The sequence below is a fragment of the Panulirus ornatus genome, chromosome 50 (genome assembly GCF_036320965.1).
Source record: "Panulirus ornatus isolate Po-2019 chromosome 50, ASM3632096v1, whole genome shotgun sequence".
Classification (NCBI taxonomy): Eukaryota; Metazoa; Arthropoda; class Malacostraca; order Decapoda; family Palinuridae; genus Panulirus; species Panulirus ornatus.
In genome coordinates this window covers 23,597,012-23,617,380 of record NC_092273.1, presented here as the reverse complement: position 1 = coordinate 23,617,380, position 20,369 = coordinate 23,597,012, and the positions used below count along the sequence as shown (strand labels likewise).

The following is a 20,369-nucleotide window of genomic DNA, read 5'->3' as shown; positions in this document are numbered from 1 at the left end:
TACACTTATTACCGCACCTTCTCTCTCTCTCTCTCTCTCTCTCTCTCTCTCTCTCTCTCTCTCTCTCTCTCTCTCTCTCTCTCTCTCTCTCTCTCTCTCTCACCAACAGATTACAGACATACTCCTCTCCCACACACACCCCTGGCATTCTCCTCCCTCACACACCCCATCTCTAAACAGATTAAAACAATATTTACATCACACATCCCTGCCGCAGACCCACCTTGAACCAATTGCTCTCCTCCCTCCATTCCTGCTGGCTGGCACACACGCTTCACCCTCATGATAAGGTCTGGTTGCTTCTGATAACTTTCCTCTTCCACCATACATTCCAACAAGGCATCTCTTATCAGCTCTTATCATATGCTTCCTCCAGCTCCATCAGCGCCAGATGCAAACCCTTCTCTGTTTGTGTAGGTATTATACATGTTCTTCAAAGCAATTCCTTTACCACTCATGAAACCACACTGTCCCTCCTTATTCTGATCCCTTGTTCAAGCTAGCATCCCTCCCCATCATTATCCATAATTACACTGAAAATCCAATGTAACAAATCAGCAACGCAGCTCATTGGCAATGCCGCCCACTCCAGCCGCCTTGCCATGTTTCGTCTTCCGCAAAGCTGTCACCACCACCCATTCTTTCCTTAGCAAAGCGGCCCGACCCAAGGACCCCCACGTTCTCCCACACTTCACCAGACACATTCAACAGTCCTTCCAAATACTCGCTACTTCATCCCTTATCCCCAGCTGGGATGTGTTATCCCTAAAGCGAGACTCGGATCCCAGAATCGTATTCAACATGACTGACAAAATATTACCAGTTTTGAGTTTTAAATGTATCTTTGTGTGTCGAAGAAAAATGACAAAAAAAATGCGGGCAGAGATAAGTATATCTTTCAGGCCAATGTTTTGAATTTTATTCATTGTGGAAAAATCTGATTAACACACTAATATTTTAAAAGATGCTTTCTAAAGAAAATAAAAAAAAATGGCTTGTGTGAATTAAATAATGATTTATTATTGTAAATTAAGCACCCAGTTTCCAACTCATATTTCAACATTTGATTACAGGACTGAATGATCCCAGAACTATTTGATCCTAAAATCATATTAATATTGAAAATATGACCGTTAGCAAGATTTTACAGCAATCAACTGTTTTTTCGGGGAAAGAATATATATGTTTAAAGAATTCCATCCCATGGTTAAGTCAGGCTTCTGATGATCCAACACCTTAATCCCTAAACCTCAGGTTGACCTTACACCTGAACCCATGCTGGACCCCCACAGCTCAACCTGGGACCTATCCCAACCTGATTGTGTCCCAACACGTCAATCCTTGGCATGATTGGTTGTTTGTGGTGAACCCACATTTCACCTCTCTGGCCACTTGTTCCCGAGTGTCCAGCTCATGTAATGTATTTCATATGTGCGGTTTTATTAATCATGTCATTACCATATACTAATTCGTGCAGGGCTTGTGTGGTAAATGACGTAATGGTGATCAGCTGTTTAACATTATCGCACCACAGGTATCGACATTCCTCCATGGCTGTGTTCGTACGTGTGTGTATGATTATGTAAACGAACATTGAATATCGTGACATCATTTGAATCACAGAGAATCTTACACATGTTGAGGTGTTTAGATGAATAGAAATTTGACTGTTACTATCATCAGTCAATGATACGTTGCAGTATATGGCCATGTGTTCGTATCTGTTGTATGAAAGTTGAAATCGCGTCCACGAATCCGGACAAAGTAAACATGAAAGTGCGCGCCATCGCTTGAGTACACGTGACTTCGGGCTGGAACAAGTTATTTCGTCTTTATTTATGGTTAGAATAATTTTATGAGACAAGTGTATGCACTGAGCAAGTGGCATTTTGAGGCAAGTTACTGTAATTGGGAAGTAGGTAAGTATCACTGTAAGACAAGATAAGACAAAGTTCAGTAAGGTGAACTAAATGGTGCCCCGAGGAAGGACGAGTGGAATGTGTATATATTATAAAATCATCATATCTGTTTATATCATTGTTGCCTTTGCTTTCCCTCCTCAGGTAAAGCACCTGTTTAGTGCCGACAGAGGAAATTAGCTTGGCAGTGTTCTTGATCACGATTGATGGACTGGCATGAGTTATAGATGTTCTAAAGGACTTTATAACATTTGGGGACGAGAGTGAAGTTGCAGCATTATGTTGAACATTATAAAGGCAATTGCAATATCTCAAGGGGGAGGGGAAAAAGACAGGGATGTGGGTCTGAATGGGTAGGTCTTGATAAACGCCATAGGGTTGGCCCACTGCGCTGCCGACAGGGTCCCCCCGGGACCCTCACAAAGCCCAGGCGGCAGTACTTCTGTGTAGTCTCCTGCCACCCACTAATGGTGGAGAACAGTACCAGCAGCAGTAGGTGGCAACACTACTCCTTAACTTGCTTATTCATTAAGCATGAAGGGTGTTACAGGACTTGGCCTCTTCGAGGTTATTCCACGAATGAAAAGTCTCCCCTTTTGCAAGGCTGGGTCATTGGAAGTACAGTTTCATCAAAGAACATCTCACTCTAAAGGAGTCTACATTTCCCTTCTACTGGAAGTAGTGCAGCTTGAAATGCGTGAACCATTTTAAAAAAAGGTCCCAGGTAACACCAGGACCCTTTCGTAGACATTGATCGTGGGATAATTATTAAAACAAACAGAAAATGAACACAAATAGGTTAAAACTTTTTAAAGACTTAGGAAGAGAATGCTGTTGTAAGACTTTGATTTATAGGCAAGGAACATTTGTGGAAGAAAGCAGAGTGTAGTGAGTAGCATTATTGGCTAAGTTGCAATTTTTATATTCCTCCTTTTGATCACTTTTTACTCATTTGAAGGAGAGCATCACATCCAGAAAATTTGCCAAACATTTTTAGCCACTAAATTAAATTTCTTCTGTTTTTGTATTATCATTGCATGATTTTTTATTTTATTTTGTGTTTTTATTTATCTGCAGTTTGTAGTGATGTCTTATGCAGGGAATTATATTTATCTTCCTTTTTGCATTTACAATAGTTTGAATAAGTGTCGCACCAGTTGATCTCTTGACATGCAAGCTCTTGAACTTGAATATCTCCATACACATGCACTAATGTATTGTCAGAGATGCACCAAAGGTATCCATCAACACTATTTGTTCACCTGTTTGGTGCAATTGGCTTTCAGGTGTGTTGTTACCACATGTATGGCTCGTTTGCTTATGTGGCGACATTGCACTGCCCATGTAATTAGGGAGCTAATTGTTAGAGTGGTTTCTCAATACTTATTTCAGTCTGTACTATTATGCAAAGGAATAATCTGCAGTGGAAATGATACATATGTTAGAGTCTAATTGTTAAATGTTTCGTTAGAATGATTCAGCTTTTGAAGAAAGAGTGTGAGAGGAAGGGGGAGGGTGAGCGTAGGAGAGGCTGTTTGACACTTCACCAAATTTGTTGTTGGCATTCGTGACACAGTCCTCTTCGCTTCCTTACTCTCACCACACCTTAGCAGATGGATCATCAGCAACAACAGTTGGTGTAATGGTGAATAATTGTCATCTTGAGAAGACTCAGGCCATACAATTGTAGCCATAGCAAGAGTGGTAAGAATATCAAAACCTACAATGTGATGTCTGTGTAGAAGAGTGGAGGAAAGTGGAGATCTTTTAGATTGAACTAAATGTGGCAGACTGAGAAAGACCACCCTTGCATATGGTCAAAGAATCATGGACGAGGCAATAGGAACTTTGCTGATAATGGGATACCTTGATTAAGGCCTCAGTTGCCCTTGCTGTTTCAGCTAAGGAAAAAAGATCCAAAAGCATTGTTTCTTCAGACAATGCTATATTTCCTGGTTGTGTTTTACTTTACTGTTACAGGATAATTCCCTGATACACATGGCCAGAGTTGCTACACGGTGGTTTAACAGAGCCTAACATATAATTTCTGGAGTGGCCTTGTAAGGGATGCAACCTCAACTTTGCCGCAGACATTTGGGAACCATCATTATGTAGTAGGAGATGGATATGGATCAAAGTCACAGCCACTCCTCTAGGAAGAGTGTCAGCATTTTCTCACAAATCATCAAATTTTGTTTGACACTTTAGCCCCTCTCCCAAACAAACTGCAAGGGGTAATTGCTAATAATGGTAAGTGGACCAAGTATTAAACTGGCAACTGGTTGTGCACCCTGTGTTTTAAGACAGTGCTCCGTTCACCTGTTACCTGAATTGCTGAACAAGACTAGTAATACTCGGTGATAGTAAAGCATTGCTAACATATCATGACAGCCTATTTTTGAAATTTAGATTTACATGTTTAAGAAAGTATATATTGAAACTTTTTTTCTAATAAACATATTCTGCATGAATTCTTAAATTGTGTGTTTATCAGTCATGTGTAAGATTATCCTCTCTCTCTCTCTCTCTCTCTCTCTCTCTCTCTCTCCACCAGTGTTGCACTGTAATAGTTTCAGAATTCCCATACAGACAGCTTTTTTGAAGTGTTGAACAGCCTCACCCTCTCTCCCCTTCCCCTTCCTCTTGCATTCTTTTCTTCAGCTTTTTTTTTATGAAATATTTGTCCATTACAGAATTTCTTACATGGGTGTTTTTCCCATTCAGGATTATTCCATCACATATTAGTAGGAACTGAAACAAGTATTTGGAAACCGCTCTAATTATCAGCTTCCTAATTACAAGCCCGACATTGCCACATAAGCAAGTGAGGCTAACATGGGTTGCCAACACACCTGGAGCTCAATGTTCATGTATCCACCAATGAACAGCTCTTTTCTCACCCATAGATATCTATGTACTGTATATGTATCTGTTCACCCATTTGGCACATGTATCCACCAGTAAATAAAACAGCTCCTCTCTTTCCCAGGTATTCATCTACCATACACATCATTTCACTAGTTTGGGTATATTTATCCAACAATACTTAGGCCATCTCTCTCTTACACTTCGACATCCATTTACAGATATCATTTTGCCTGTCTGGTCACTTGTATCCACCACTGCATAGATGCTGTGGTGCCCAAATATAACCATCTGACATATCATTTCACTCTGTTGATCACACATACCCACTGATACATAAGTCCTTTGTTGATCACACATACCCACTGATACATAAGTCCTTTATCCAGCATAATTGACTTGATCATAGTTTCAATCTTTACCTGTGTGGGCACATGAATCCACCAATACACAAGTCCTCTATTAGGCATAATTTTGAATAATGATTTCTAAACTGTGATTCCATTTATGTTGTTTGTTTTTAATTACATACTGTAAACTGCATTTTCTTTTCAGCAAAGGCTGGTTACATAAAACAAGCAGCTAGTTGGAGTTTAATGGAAGTAAGTTTGTCTAAATTGGTCTTTTTATTTTTTCCAAGCAAGATATTTATTGTAGCACATCAGTGAAGGGAAGTCATTGGACTGCATACTGTGTGAAAATGTGATGTGTAAAGAAATGTAAAATAGATGTATTTTGTTAAGGATTGTTTGTAATATATGTAGTATATTTTATATGCATTCAGGAGAAGAAGTCTTGTGTGCTCATAAGATTTAGCCCTGTGCTATGAGTGAATATGATTTGGGCTAGTGCCTGTTGTCCTCAGATTTTGCCCATTTAGTGGCACAGAGAGAAAAAGTCAGCATAGTTGTTGAAAGACACTGGGCAAGTTTGGCCATAACATAATTTTTTGGGAGAGAGGATTACAAAAGGTGCCATGATTTGTATCATCAATGTATTTTATGCAGTATGTTCATGTATACGTTGGTATGTAATAATTTGCAACTGCACTGGACCCCTTCCCATCTGAAATACTCACAACTAACCATCAACCCTCAAACAGAAAAGTTTACCCTTGCTTCACATATCAATAGCCCATACTCTCAAATCCCTCCCTTCGCCCACCCATAAGCAACACAAAACCGACAAAACTTATCTACTCCAGAATGACCTTATAAGCACTAAACAACATCCATCTAAACCCAGACTTAAACACCACCCCACCAGACATACACCCACTGAAACTACATGCCTTACACCGACATGAGTTAGACTTACACTTTCTTATATGAAAGAAGAAAGCTGAGAGTAATTGTGAATAAGAGCAAGGTTATTAGGTACAGTAGGGTTGAGGGACAAGTCAGTTGGGAGGTAAGTTAGATTGGAGACAAACTGGAGGAAGTGGAGTGTTATAGATATCTGGGAGTGGATTTGGCAGCGGATGGAACCATGGAAGCAGAAGTGAATCATACGGTGGGGGAAGGGGCGAAAGTTCTGGGAGCATTGAAGAATGTGTGGAAGTCGAGAACATTATCTCGGAAAGCAAAAATGGGTATGTTTGAAGGAATAGTGGTTCCAACAACGTTATGGTTGTGAGGCATGGGCTATGGATAGAGTTGTGCAGAGGAGGGTGGATGTGCTGGAAATGAGATGTTTGAGGACAATATGTGGTGTAAGGTGCTTTGATCGAGTAAGTAATAATAGGGTAAGAGAGATGTGTGGTAATAAAAAGAGTGTGGTTGAGAGAGCAGAAGGTGTTTTGAAATGGTTTGGTCACATGGAATGAGTGAGGAAAGATTGACAGGGGATATATGTCAGAGGTGGAGGGAACAAGGAGAAGTGGGAGACCAAATTGGAAATGGAAAGATGGAGTGAAGATTTTGAGTGATTGGGGCCTGAACATGCAGGAGGGTGAATGGCATGCAAGGAATAGAGTGAATTGGAACGATGTGGTATACCGGGGTCGACGTGCTGTCAATGGATTGAACCAGGGCATGTGAAGCGTCTGGAGTAAACAATGGAAAGTTCTGTGGGGCCTGGATGTGGAAAGGGAGCTGTTGTTTCGGTGCATTATACATGACAGCTTGAAACTGAGTGTGAACGAATGTGGTCTTTGTTGTCTTTTCCTAGCGCTACCTCGTGCACATGCGGGGGGGAGGGGGTTGTTATTTCATATGCTGTGGGGTGGTGACGGGAATGAATAAGGGCCGACAGTATGAATTATGTACATGGGTATATATGTATATGTCTGTGTGTGTATATATATGTGTACATTGAGATGTATAGGTATGTATATGTGTATGTGTGGAGGTGTATGTACATGGATGTGTATGTGGGTGGGTTGGGCCATTCTTTCGTCTGTTTCCTTGTGCTACCTCGCTAACGTGGGACAGTATGAATACATATACATATACGTACACAGACATATACATATATACACATGTGCATATTCATACTTGCTGCCTTCATCCATTCCCATCGCCACCCCGCCACACATGAAATAGCATCTTTCCTCACACATTCTTTCCATATGTATATGTATGTATATATGTTTTGTTATCAATTTTTAAGATAGATTATAATAATCTGTATTAAGGGCACTGAATAGCCTTAGAAGCTCTGGTGCTTGACTTATAAGCCTAAATTTTATAATGAAATCCCAGTTTTTATCCAGGTCTTCCCAGATCTTCCTTCAGGCCCTTTCCACCCTCCCCACACCTTCCCAAGGCCCCTCCCATTTCCCCATCACACCTACCCCAGATCCTCTATTAGTCTTTCCTTAACCTTTCCCCAGTCTTCCCAAGACTTCTCCCAGTTCCTTATCAGGTCCTCTCCAGGTTCTCCTCAGCAGTTCCTCAGATTTTACACAGATTCCCTTGAGATCTACCACGAGTCCTCCTCAGGTCCTCCAACTTATCCAAGTAGTTTGTCATTTCTTTACCAAGTTTTTGCTTTGGTTTTCCCCTCCCTATGTTTTCCCGAGGTCTTCCTCAAGCACATTTTTAATACAGCATTAGGTCCTGAAAAAGCTTTATTATAAACAACCTTCATTTCACCGAGTACACATGGGCGTTTAGAAAGTGGCCTGGTCACTGAGGCTTAGGAAGCATATCCTGTGTTAGTATCCCCATAAAGTTGTAGGGTTAAGGGTGTGACCATGCATGAGGAAAATATCCACAGACAGAGGTTAGCCCATGTATAGAAACCATGTCCAGGAACCCCATACAATGTAGCATATTAGTGCATATAGTATATAACCTGCAGGAAAGATTGCATGCTTGTTTCACCATCAGAGTACTGAAAATCAAAACACTTTATATGAATTCTTATGTTTTACCTCTTCATCATTTTTATAGATACACCAGTGTATACATTTACGTATGGCATAAACCTCTTAACAATCCATTGTCAATACTTAGGGATCATGGCATTTTTGTAATTCTTTGTACCCCAAAGTTATGTTATGGCCAAACTTGCCTAGCCTCTTTCAAATCAACAGCTGTTCTGACGATCTTTTTGCAAGATTCTTGAGAGCAGGCTCTGACCTATATGATTTTCACTTATGGCATGGGTCAAAATCTTACTAGCACACACGTTATAATTTATTCAAAACATTAATGTTAATACAATTGATAGTTAACAAATATATCAGTCTTACTTCCTTAAAACAGTTCATTTTACTTACTTTGCAACATAGTGTCATGCTATCTCATCACTGATGAGCCACGACAGTGTGTCTGATGACTGGTTGAGGACAGTAATTGTTCCACTGTATAAAATATAAAGGAAAATGGCATAAGAAAACTTGTAAGAATTACAGAGGAATAATTCTCGTCAGCATAGTTAAAAGATATATGTTAGGATAATGATTAGTTGTGTCAAAGAAGTGAACTCCTTGATGGTGAAGAACAAGGCAGGAGTATGATGGAAGGAGGGTGTGCAGTCCAGATTACTGCACTTGGACAAGTAGTAGAGAAAGTTTAAGTGAGAAGGAAAAATTATGAATTAATCTTGTATTTAGAAAAGCTGTCTGATAGAGCAAATAGGAAAGCTCTCGAGTGGTCTGACTGTTTGGTATGCATGGAAGATTTTTTAATGTTGTTTAGAACTTTTGTAATGGAAATAGTGCATTTCAGGGTAAGTTGTGGTTCAAAATATATGTTGGGAATTTTGTGATCTCTCTCTGGTTATGTAATGTTTGTATGGATTGGGTACAATTTAGGATGAGAGTAAAGTTGTGTGATTGCTTTATGCTTTTGATACTGTTTTGTTAACTGGATAAAACATCAGGGCCCCTTTAATGGTACTTGTTGGAGGGAGATGATGAAAGTGAACTCTTTAATTTTTGAAACGTGAAATCACAGTGTAACATAAGGTTGCATGGTGAAGACCTTGAAGATGTGGATGAGTTTAGATATTTAGGAGTAAAAGTAATTGAGAATGGTAGTGATAATGTTGAAGTTGAGAGTAGTTAGGGGAAGCAGGAAAATTGGAGGTGCAATTAAAGTGTTGGTGAAAGGAAAAATTTAAGCAAAGAATGTTCAAGATGCTCATGTGAAGGACTATTTATCCCATCTCAGGTGTGTGGATGAGAAACCTAAATTTATACAAGTTAGGACAGATCAGAATTGAGGACGTAGCTTTTAGTGACTTGCTTACTATAGTCAAAATTAGGAGAATAGATGGAAAGAGTAATGATGTGAAGAGGATATGTAGTGAAAGTCATTTGAAAGGTAAATTAGCAGAAGTCTGTCAGGATGATATGGCAATGTAGAAGACATAACAGGTGATATACTATAATAGTACAGTCAAAGATAGAGCAGAGGTAGTACACAGAAGAGATGGATAGATGCAGTGAGAAATTTGATTAGGGATAGCTATATTTCAGAGGAAGATACTTGAGGCATGGCTAGGGGTTGGGTTGTTCAGTGGAAGCACCGTCTTTAGAGATGATTGGAATTGCATTGTTTTTTCCTCTGACAGATGAACTTAGTATGAAAGGAAATAATATGAAATACTTTTTGAGTCTCAAAGTCCATGTTTCAAGACACCACAGTAGCATGGGTTGAAATTGCGAGTGATTTCAGAGGCTTTTCCTACCTGATTTACTCCATGGGACTGTGAATGGAGTTAATGATAATGTGTAGATAGTTTCCTAGGAATTTCTTGTAGTTTTGGATTGTATTTGATAAGAGAAGATAAACTCTGTGATAATACTACTTCAGGAGATACATTATCTGTTTTCAGGGTGCAGCAGGTTTTGTTGCATGCCAAAGCAATGATCAGGATGATTGCTTTAAAGACAGAAGTTCGGCATTATGCCACAAAGTTGAAGGAGCTGAAAGTGAAGAGATGTCTGCTGATAGATGCTGTAGATCCTGCAACACACCATTATTATTTAAGGATTCAAATGTTGGTGCATATTGGAGAAGGAAAGAGGCAGATGAAGTGTTGAACAAGCTTATTACTGAAATTAGAGGGAAGAGCGTTGATGATTGTGTCAAACTTAAGAATGAACCTGTTGAACAAATGGATGACCTTGATTCACAGCTGTCTTGTCATGCTGACTCTTCATTTCACAAAACCATGAGAACAAGTTACTTAGATAACTGTGACACAAGAGCACCATCAGTGGAAAGGTAAATTTTACTTTAATCTCCTTTATTATCCATTTGTAGGTGGAGGCCAGAATTAGCTGTACCTTTTTTTTTTATTATTATTTTCATACTTTTTTACTTTTTCCCACACAGTGATGTAGCACCAGGAAAAGATGAAGAAATAGCGTCATTTGCATACAGCCACACTCTACCTTCTATGAATAATGCACCAGTGCATTTACGTATAATGCACTATCCACAGCCAAGCCCCTCGGACTTTACCATGGCTTCCCTTGACCATTTCATATGCCCTGGTTCAGCACATTGATGGCATGTTACCCTTTGTATATCATTTGCTCCAATTAATTCTATCCCATCCACATCTCACACACTCCTGCACGTTTAGACCATGAACCCTTAAAGCATCTTTCACCCCATTCTTCTGCGTCCTCTTTGGTTTCCCCCTTCTCTTTTTTATCATTCCACTTCCAACATGTGCGCCCTGTTAGTCAGCCTTTCTTCATTCAGGATTTCTGTATATCCAAACGATGCATAGCACACCTTATTCAGCTCTTTTGTACATACTTTCTGACTGCTACACTTCTCATACCGTCATTATTTTTTGATCAACCCTTCTCATGCCACGTGTTATCCTTAAAGGCCTCATTTCCATCACATCCACTGTTTTCTGTCCTTTTTGATGCAGGGCCCATGCCTTCCATCCTTTCAACACTGTCAGGACTACTGTATCATCAGACATTCCCATCTTTGCTTTCACAGTAACCTTTCTCTTCACACACTCTACAGTATGCTTAGGACATTAGTTCCTCCTTACCCATCATATGGCCTACTTCAGCTCCAATGGTTTCAACAGCTTGCATGTCTGCTTCCAGGTATTTGAAAAACATTCCTCATTCTCATGGTTCTCCTCACTCAAACTCACATTACATATAATTTGTCTCCTCTGCTAAACTCTATAACCTTCCTTTTATTCACATTAACTCTCAATGTTCTCATTTCTCTTTCCCAAATTCAGAATCCAGCTTCTGCAGTTTTTCACACTCCTGTACTGAGAAACCAGCTTCTGCAGTTTTTCACTCTCCTGTACTGAGAAACCAGCTTCTGCAGTTTTTCACACACTCCCAAACTGAGAAACCAGCTTCTGCAGTTTTTCACTCTCTTTTGTACTGAGGAACCAGCTGCTACAGTTTTTTGCACTTTCCCAAACTGAGAAACTAGTTTCTGCAGTTTTTTGCTCTCTCTCAAACTGAGAAGCCAGCTTCTGCAGTTTTTCACTTTTCCAAACTGAGAAACCAGCTTCAGCAGTTTTTTCACACCCTCCCAAACTCAGAAACTGGCTGCTACAGTTTTTTGCTTTTTCCCAAACAGAAAACAGCCTCTGCAGTTTTTGCACTTCTCCAAACAGAGAAACCAGCTTCTGCAGTTTTTCACACACACCCAGACTGAGAAACCAGCTTTTGCAGTTTTTCATATCTGTCACCAGAGCCATTTCACCAGCAGACAGCAGCTGACTCACCTCCCAGGTCCCCTGCCCAAACAGACTACAGACTTTCCCCTGTTTAGAAGACCCCTCCCATTCACCTCTCTTAGCATCTCATTCATAAACAGGTTTAACCAACCATGGCGACATTGCACTTATTTTTTCATCGAACCATTCACCATGACTCGCTTTGTATACCACTTGCTTCCAAACACACCTCAGTACACATTCAGCAGTCCCTTCAGAATACTCACTTCACTTTTTCATCTCTTCTTTGCTTGTACCACTTCCCCATCTGCTCCTTTCATTATTGCATCCACTTATTCTCGCATTCTCCTCTATTCACACCATTCCAAAACATTTTCTTGTTCTTTCTGAAGATTACTTATATTCTCTCATCTTGTCTCTCAATTTGCCTTCCTTCTCAGCTTCTGTATCTTCCCCTTGACCTCTTGCCACTTCCTTTTGCACACACCCAGTTACTAGCACTCCTTGGCAGGTACTGTCCAGACTCCTCTTTTTTTTTTCACAAACAATTTACATTCCTCAACCCACCACTTGTTACCTTTTCTCTATGTCCACATTTCACATCCTCTACTTACATTTATTCACCCCTTTTTCCCAAATGAGAACTTTTGTTTGTGACTGGAGAGTTTATTATGAAGAGAATGAAATAACCATTTTTACAATAGATGGGGGAAACATGTTAAACTGCATTCTGATATCACTAATGAGAATAGTCTATAAACTGTTTGAGATGATACTAACAAGGTGATGAGGACCTCTGAAGGAAAAATCAACAAATCAGATGGTAACATAGGTTCAAATGGACAAGGTTTTATAATAGGAATTTTATTGACTTCTGTCATACCTTTAACTCTAACCTAGAAAAAAAAAAGGATAAGTGGCTTGTTTCTAGAGGAAGGTGCCTTTGATGTTTCAAAAACTATTCTTATGGAGAGTAACAAATTACTCATAACAGAATTATCACTGCCCTTTGCAAGTTTAAAGGACTGTGGTTGTGGGTTTTCAGTTCTGCAGTATAGAATTCCAATAAATGTGGATGGCTGTGTGCACATATCCATTCATGTAGATAAGTGAACAGATGAATAGATAGAAGTATCTTTTAAGATGGCTGATTCATGTGTGAAACTGCAGAAGCTGGTGACTGAGTTTGGTAAAGTGTGTGGAAGAAGAAAGTTAAGAGTAAATGTGAATAAGAGCAAGGTTATTAGGTACAGTAGGGTTGAGGGTCAAGTCAATTGGGAGGTGAGTTTGAATGGAGAAAAACTGGAGGAAGTGAAGTGTTTTAGATATCTGGGAGTGGATCTGGCAGCGGATGGAACCATGGAAGCGGAAGTGGATCATAGGGTGGGGGAGGGGGCGAAAATTCTGGGGGCCTTGAAGAATGTGTGGAAGTCGAGAACATTATCTCGGAAAGCAAAAATGGGTATGTTTGAAGGAATAGTGGTTCCAACAATGTTGTATGGTTGCGAGGCGTGGGCTATGGATAGAGTTGTGCAGAGGAGGGTGGATGTGCTGGAAATGAGATGTTTGAGGACAATGTGTGGTGTGAGGTGGTTTGATCGAGTAAGTAACGTAAGGGTAAGAGAGATGTGTGGAAATAAAAAGAGCGTGGTTGAGAGAGCAGAAGAGGGTGTTTTGAAGTGGTTTGGGCACATGGAGAGGATGAGTGAGGAAAGATTGACCAAGAGGATATATGTGTCGGAGGTAGAGGGAACAAGGAGAAGAGGGAGACCAAATTGGAGGTGGAAAGATGGAGTGAAAAAGATTTTGTGTGATCGGGGCCTGAACATGCAGGAGGGTGAAAGGAGGGCAAGGAATAGAGTGAATTGGAGCGATGTGGTATACCGGGGCTGACGTGCTGTCAGTGGATTGAATCAAGGCATGTGAAGCGTCTGGGGTAAACCATGGAAAGCTGTGTAGGTATGTATATTTGCGTGTGTGGACGTATGTATATACATGTGTATGGGGGGGGGGGCCATTTCTTTCGTCTGTTTCCTTGCGCTACCTCGCAAACGCGGGAGACAGCGACAAAGTATAAAAAAAAAAAAAAAAAGAATAAAGACAAACATGAATAGAAGGGGACGGGAGCGGGGGGCTGGAAACCCTCCCCTCCTTGTATTTTAACTTTCTAAAAGGGAAACAGAAGAAGGAGTCATGCGGGGAGTGCTCATCCTCCTCGAAGGCTCAGATTGGGGTGTCTAAATGTGCCTGGATGTAACCAAGATGAGAAAAAAGGAGAGATAGGTAGTATGTTAGAGGAAAGGAACCTGGATGTTTTGGCTCTGAGTGAAACGAAGCTCAAGGGTAAAGGAGAAGAGTGGTGTGGGAATGTCTTGGGAGTAAAGTCAGGGGTAAGTGAGAGGACAAGTGCAAGGTAAGGAGTAGCACTACTCCTATAACAGGAGTGGTGGGAGTATGTGATAGAGTGTAAGAAAGTAAACTATAGATTGATATGGGTAAAACTGAAAGTTGATGAAGAGAGATGGGTGGTTATTGGTGCATATGCACCAGAGCATGAGAAGAAAGATCATGAGAGGCAAGTGTTTTGGGAGCAGAGGAGTGAGTGTGTTAGTAGTTTTGATGCACGAGACCAGGTTATAGTGATGGGTGATTTGAATGCAAAGGTGAGTAATGTGGCAGTTGAGGGAATAATTGGTGTACATGGGGTGTTCAGTGTTGTAAATGGTAATGGTGAAGAGCTTGTAGATTTTTGTGCTGAAAAAGGACTGGTGATTGGGAATACCTGGTTTAAAAAGAGATATACATAAGTATACGTATGTAAGTGGGAGAGATGGCCAGAGAGCGTTATTGGATTATGTGTTAATTGATAGGCATGTGAAAGAGAGACTTTTGGATGTTAATATGCTGAGAGGTGCAACTGGAGGGATGTCTGATCATTATCTTGTGGAGGCGAAGGTGAAGATTTGTAGAGGTTTTCAGAAAAGAAGAGATGATGTTGGGGTGAAAAGATTGGTGAGAGTAAGTGAGCTTGGGAAGGAGACTTGAGTGAGGAAGTACCAGGAGAGACTGAGTACAGAATGGAAAAAGGTGAGAACAAAGGACGTAAGGGGAGTGGAGGAGGAATGTATTTAGGGAAGCAGTGATGGCTTGCGCAAAAGATGCTTGTGGCATGAGAAGCTTGGGAGGTGGGCAGATTAGAAAGGGTAGTGAGTGGTGGGATGAAAAAGTAAGATTAATAGTGAAAGAGAAGAGAGAGGCATTTGGACAATTTTTGCATGGAAATAATGCAAATGAGTGGGAGATGTATAAAAGAAAGAGGCAGGTCAAGAGAAAGCTGCTAAGAGGTGAAAAAGAGGGCAAATGAGAGTTGGGGTGAGAGAGTATCATTAAATTTTAGGGAGAATAAAAAGATGTTTTGGAAGCAGGTAAATAAAGTGCGTAAGACAAGGGAACAAATGGGTACTTCAGTGAAGTGGGCTGATGGGGAGGTGATAACAAGTAGTGGTGATGTGAGAAGATGGAGTGAGTATTTTGAAGGTTTGTTGAATGTGTTTGATGATAGAATGGCAGATATAGGGTGTTTTGGTCGAGGTGGTGTGCAAAGTGAGAGGGTTAGGGAGGATGATTTGGTAAACGGAGAAGAGGTAGTAAAAGCTTTGCGGAAGATGAAAGCCGACAAGGCAGCAGGTTTGGATGGTATTGCAGTGGAATTTATTAAAAAAGGGAGTGACTGTATTGTTGACTGGTTGGTAAGGTTATTTAATGTATGTATGACTCATGGTGAGGTGCCAAAGGATTAGTGGAATACTTGCATAGTGCCATTGTACAAAGGCAAAGGGGATAAAAGTGAGTGCTCAAATTACAGAGGTATAAGTTTGTTGAGTATTCCTGGAAAATTATATGGGAGGGTATTGATTGAGAGGGTGAAGGTATGTATAGAGGATCAGATTGGGGAAGAGCAGTGTGGTTTCAAGAAGTGGTAGAGGATGTGTAGATCAGGTGTTTGCTTTGAAGAATGTATGTGAGAAATACTTAGAAAAGCAAATGGATTTGTATGTAGCATTTATGGATCTGGAGAAGGCATATGATAAGTTGATAGAGATGCTCTGTGGAAGGTATTAAGAATATATGGTGTGGGAAGCAAGTTGTTAGAAGCAGTGAAAAGTTTCTATCAAGGATGTAAGGCATGTGTTCATGTAGGAAGAGAGGAAAGTGATTGGTTCTCACTGAATGTAGGTTTGCACTAGGGGTGTGTGATGTCTCCATGGTTGTTTAATTTGTTTATGGATGGGGTTGTTAGGGAGGTGAATGCAAGAGTTTTGGAAAGAGGGGCAAGTATGCAGTCTATTGTGGATGAGAGAGCTTGGTAAGTGAGTCAGTTGTTGTTCGCTGATGATACAGCGCTGGTGGCTGATTCATGTGAGAAACTGCAGAAGCTGGTGACTGAGTTTGGTTAAGTGTGTGAAAGAAGAAAGCTGAGAGTAAATGTGAATAAGAGCAAGGTTATTAGGTACAGTATGGTTGAGGGACAAGTCAGTTGGGAGGTAAGTTTGAATGGAGAAAAACTGGAGGAAGTGAAGTGTTTTAGATATCTGGGAGTGGATTTGGCAGCAGATGGAACTATGGAAGCGGTAGTGAATCATAGGGTGGGGTAGGGGGCGAAAGTTCTGGGAGCGTTGAATAATGTGTGGAAGTCGAGAACTTTATCTCGGAAAGCAAAAATAGGTATGTTTGAAGGAATAGTGGTCCCAACAATGTTATATGGTTGCGAGGGGTGGGCTATAGATAGAGTTGTGCAGAGGAGGGTGGATGTGCTGGAAATGAGATGTTTGAGGACAATATGTGGTGTGAGGTGGTTTGATCGAGTAAGTAGCGTAAGGGTAAGAGAGATGTGTGGTAATAAAAAGAGTGTGGTTGAGAGAGCAGAAGAGGGTGTTTTGAAAGGGTTTGGTCTCATGGAGAGAATGAGTGTGGAAAGATTGACCAAGAGGATATATGTGTCAGAGGTAGAGGGAACGAGGAGAAGTGGGAGACCAAATTGGAGGTGGAAAGATGGAGTGAAAAAGATTTTGAGTGATTGGGGCCTGAACATGCAGGAGGGTGAATGGTGTGCAAGGAATAGAGTGAAATGGAACGATGTGGATTGAACCAGGGCGTGTGAAGCATATGGGGTAAACTATGGAAAGTTCTCTGGGGCCTGGATGTGGAAAGGGAGCTGTGGTTTCGGTGCATTATTACGTGACAGCTAGAGTCTGAATGTGAACGAAAGTGGCCTTTGTTGTCTTTTCCTAGCGCTACCTCGCACACATGAGGGGGGAATGGGTTGTTATTTCATGTATGGCGGGATGGCGATGGGAATGAATAAAGGCAGACAGTATGAAGTACATGCATGTGTATATATGTATATGTCTGTGTGTGTATATATATGTATACGTTGAGATGTATAGGTATGTATATTTGCGTGTGTGGACGTGTATGTATATACATGTGTATGTGGGTGGGTTGGGCCATTCTTTGTCAATCTCTCCTCACTCATTCTGTTGATGTGACCAAACCATTTCAAAACACCCTCTTCTGCTCCCTCAACCACACTTTTTTTATTACCATACATCTTTCTACCTCGCTAATGCGGGAAATGGCGAATAGTATGAAAGAAAAGAAAGACATCTTTCTTATCCTTTCATTACTTGATCAAACCACCTTACACCACATATTGTTTGAATGGAGAATAACTGGAGGAAGTGAAGTGTTATAGACATCTGGGAGTGGATTTGGCAGTGGATGGAACCATGGAAGCAGAAGTAAATCATATGGTGGGGGAGGGGGCGAAAGTTCTGGGAGCATTGAAAAATGGATGGAAGTCGAGAACATTATCTTGGAGAGCAAAAATGGGTATGTTTGAAGGAATAGTGGTCCCACCAATGTTACATGGTTGCGAGGGGTGGGCCATGGATAGAGTTGTGCGGAGGAGGGTGGATGTGCTGGAAATGAGATATTTGAGGACAATATGTGATGTGAGGTGGTTTGATCAAGTAAGTAATAATAGGGTAAGAGAGATGTGTGGTAATAAAAAGAGTGTGGTTTAGAGAGCAGAAGAGGGTGTTTTGAAATGGTTTTGTCTCATGGAGAGAATGAGTGAGGTAAGATTGACCAAGAGGATATATGTGTCAGAGGTGGAGGGAACGAGAAGAAGTGGGAGACCAAATTGGAGATGGAAAGATGGAGTGAAAAAGATTCGGGGCCTGAACATGCAGGAGGGTGAAACCCCATTCAAAGTGAGTATCTTCAGTACCCTGCTGATGGTCATATGCCTTGACTGTTCCTCTGTTGTTTCCAGTTGAATTAGATAAATATCAGTATTTCTCGTACCAGCATTTAACCAGGGTGGTGAATGCTGTATTGTCATATGATAGTGCATGGACATTATTTTAAAAACTGATAGCATGTCAGATGGGGCACCCTTAAACTTTTCTTCCATATCCAGTTCTAGTTATTCGTAAGTGAAATTATATTATTTTATAGATAGATGAATAATTTTTGTTTTTCATGAAAGTTAAGAAATTGTGCTTGTGATTATTATGTTTCATAGGAACAGCATTATTTCAAGAAAACTGATTTTATTTTTCTTTTTTTATATATACACAGGAATGAAAACATGTGCAGAAATGAGTTAGATTCACTATCTTCAAGGGGAGAACTACCTTGCCATGAACAGGAGACACATAGTGTATTACACACAGGTATTGTTAAAGAAGAGAAAAATGAATATTTATCGACTGAATTGGATACATCTCAGGATTTAGAGACACCTTGGATCCCTCGTTACCAGCAGTTCTACCATTTTGTTAAGGAAGAAGTTGATATTAAAATGGATATATATGATGAGTGTTTGGAGGAACAGGTGAATGACCAAATGATAGATAATGATACAGGAAGAGAGTTCAATATCCCAGAATTGGTTAGCAATAAGAAAGATGGTGGCACAAAGATTAAAACAGAACCAAACTCTGATCTAGATACAATTCAAAATGACTTTATGGAGTGTCAGCAGGTGGATTTCAAAAATTTAACTGCTTCTTGCACAGATGGTACTAGCTCCCATTATTGTGAATATGATACCTCAAACGCAGAGGCTTCCTCTGTAGTTTCTATGGAATCTTTAAGTGTTCCTGCTTTATCCAGGCTCTCAGAAAAGACAAACACATTTTTACCAGAGTCTCATACAGAAAAGACTTGTGATGAACAGATTACTGAGAAAGATGAACATTGTACTTGCAAAGGACTTCTGAAGCAAAAAGAAAATTTAGATTATGAGGAAAGCCTGGTGGAGCAAAGAGACTGTATAAGAACACAAATAAGCAATTTATCCTACAGATTCAGTGATGTGGTCAGGCGAACAAAACTTTTGGAAGAAAATGTAATGCTGAAACCACAAATAGAAGAGAAAATCTGTAATATTAGAAATAGAATAACAAAGCTGAATGAAATACTGTGCTTTGAGGGTAATTTAAACAGCGGTGCACACTGTCTAAAATGGAAGACTCTTAAACGTCCAGGAGAACCAAAATTTGGCTTACTGTATCCATTTAAAAAGCCAGCTTTGGAAGCCAGTTTTTGTGAACCTAATGAGACAGAAGACCACACTCAGATGTATGAATCTGCAATGTCTATAAACAGTAATGTGAAAGAAGAATGCAAAGGAAAGGTACTTAGCTCTCTGGAAAATTGTTCTTTGGATTGTCAACACAAAAGGAAGACAAATGATGATGACAGTATAAACGATCAAGGATGCATGAACTTGAATGAAAACAAAATTTCTCAGAGAAAAGAAAGTAAAAAATCTAGAAAGGGTCATGTCAACACAAGAAGTGGGTCAACGGAAGATGGAGAAAGCTTACGAAATGATGCTCACATGAATTGGTGTAAACTGTGTAATGTGTTTGCTCAATCTGTCATTGATTATGTGCATCATCTGGGATCTTCAGAACATTCGCAGAGGAAAAAGGTAAGCATGAAATTACTTGTTTGATATTTTTTTGCCTTTAACACCATTTCCTTTAATCAGGGTGGATTAAATGAACTTGATAAAAAGATGATCTGATTACAGTATACCTGTACCTCCCTGACCCAGGATTCCCTTCTTTAGGGTTCTCACCAGGCAGGACCACAGGTCATAAGTGTGGTGATTTTGTGCGCGTGTCTTTGTTCAGCAAGCGCAGGACAACTTAGAGGAGTGAATGTTCCATGTCTTCATTGTGGAAATTGCATCTTGGGCACAAGTGATAAGTTGAGTTGGTGTTGGTAATGATGTAGAGATGGATGGTGTCCAGAATGCATGGAAGAAAGGATAATTCATACAAGTTTAGGGAGATTAGTTTCAGGTATATGTATGACGTCATCAGTAGTATTGTAAGATGGAGATGGTGTTGGAAGGGCTGTTGTTTAGTTCTAGCTGGGTTA

At 40.3% G+C, this 20,369-nt stretch overlaps 1 protein-coding gene across 3 annotated transcripts in view; it reads left to right on the top strand.

Moving 5' to 3' along the window:
- The first annotated feature begins 1,609 nt into the window (after window positions 1–1,609).
- LOC139764665 (uncharacterized) overlaps window positions 1,610–20,369 on the top strand; it is a 59,794-nt gene continuing 41,034 nt past the window's right edge. Inside the window, exons 1-4 of one of the 3 annotated variants that reach the window (XM_071691535.1) lie at window positions 1,610–1,919; window positions 5,340–5,386; window positions 10,071–10,462; window positions 18,555–19,914. In XM_071691535.1, the coding sequence (XP_071547636.1) occupies window positions 1,856–1,919; window positions 5,340–5,386; window positions 10,071–10,462; window positions 18,555–19,914 (1,863 nt within the window). In that variant the 5' untranslated portion in view covers window positions 1,610–1,855. The remainder of the gene's footprint in view (window positions 1,920–5,339; window positions 5,387–10,070; window positions 10,463–18,554; window positions 19,915–20,369) is intronic. The other 2 variants (XM_071691533.1, XM_071691534.1) reach the window with 2 other exon arrangements.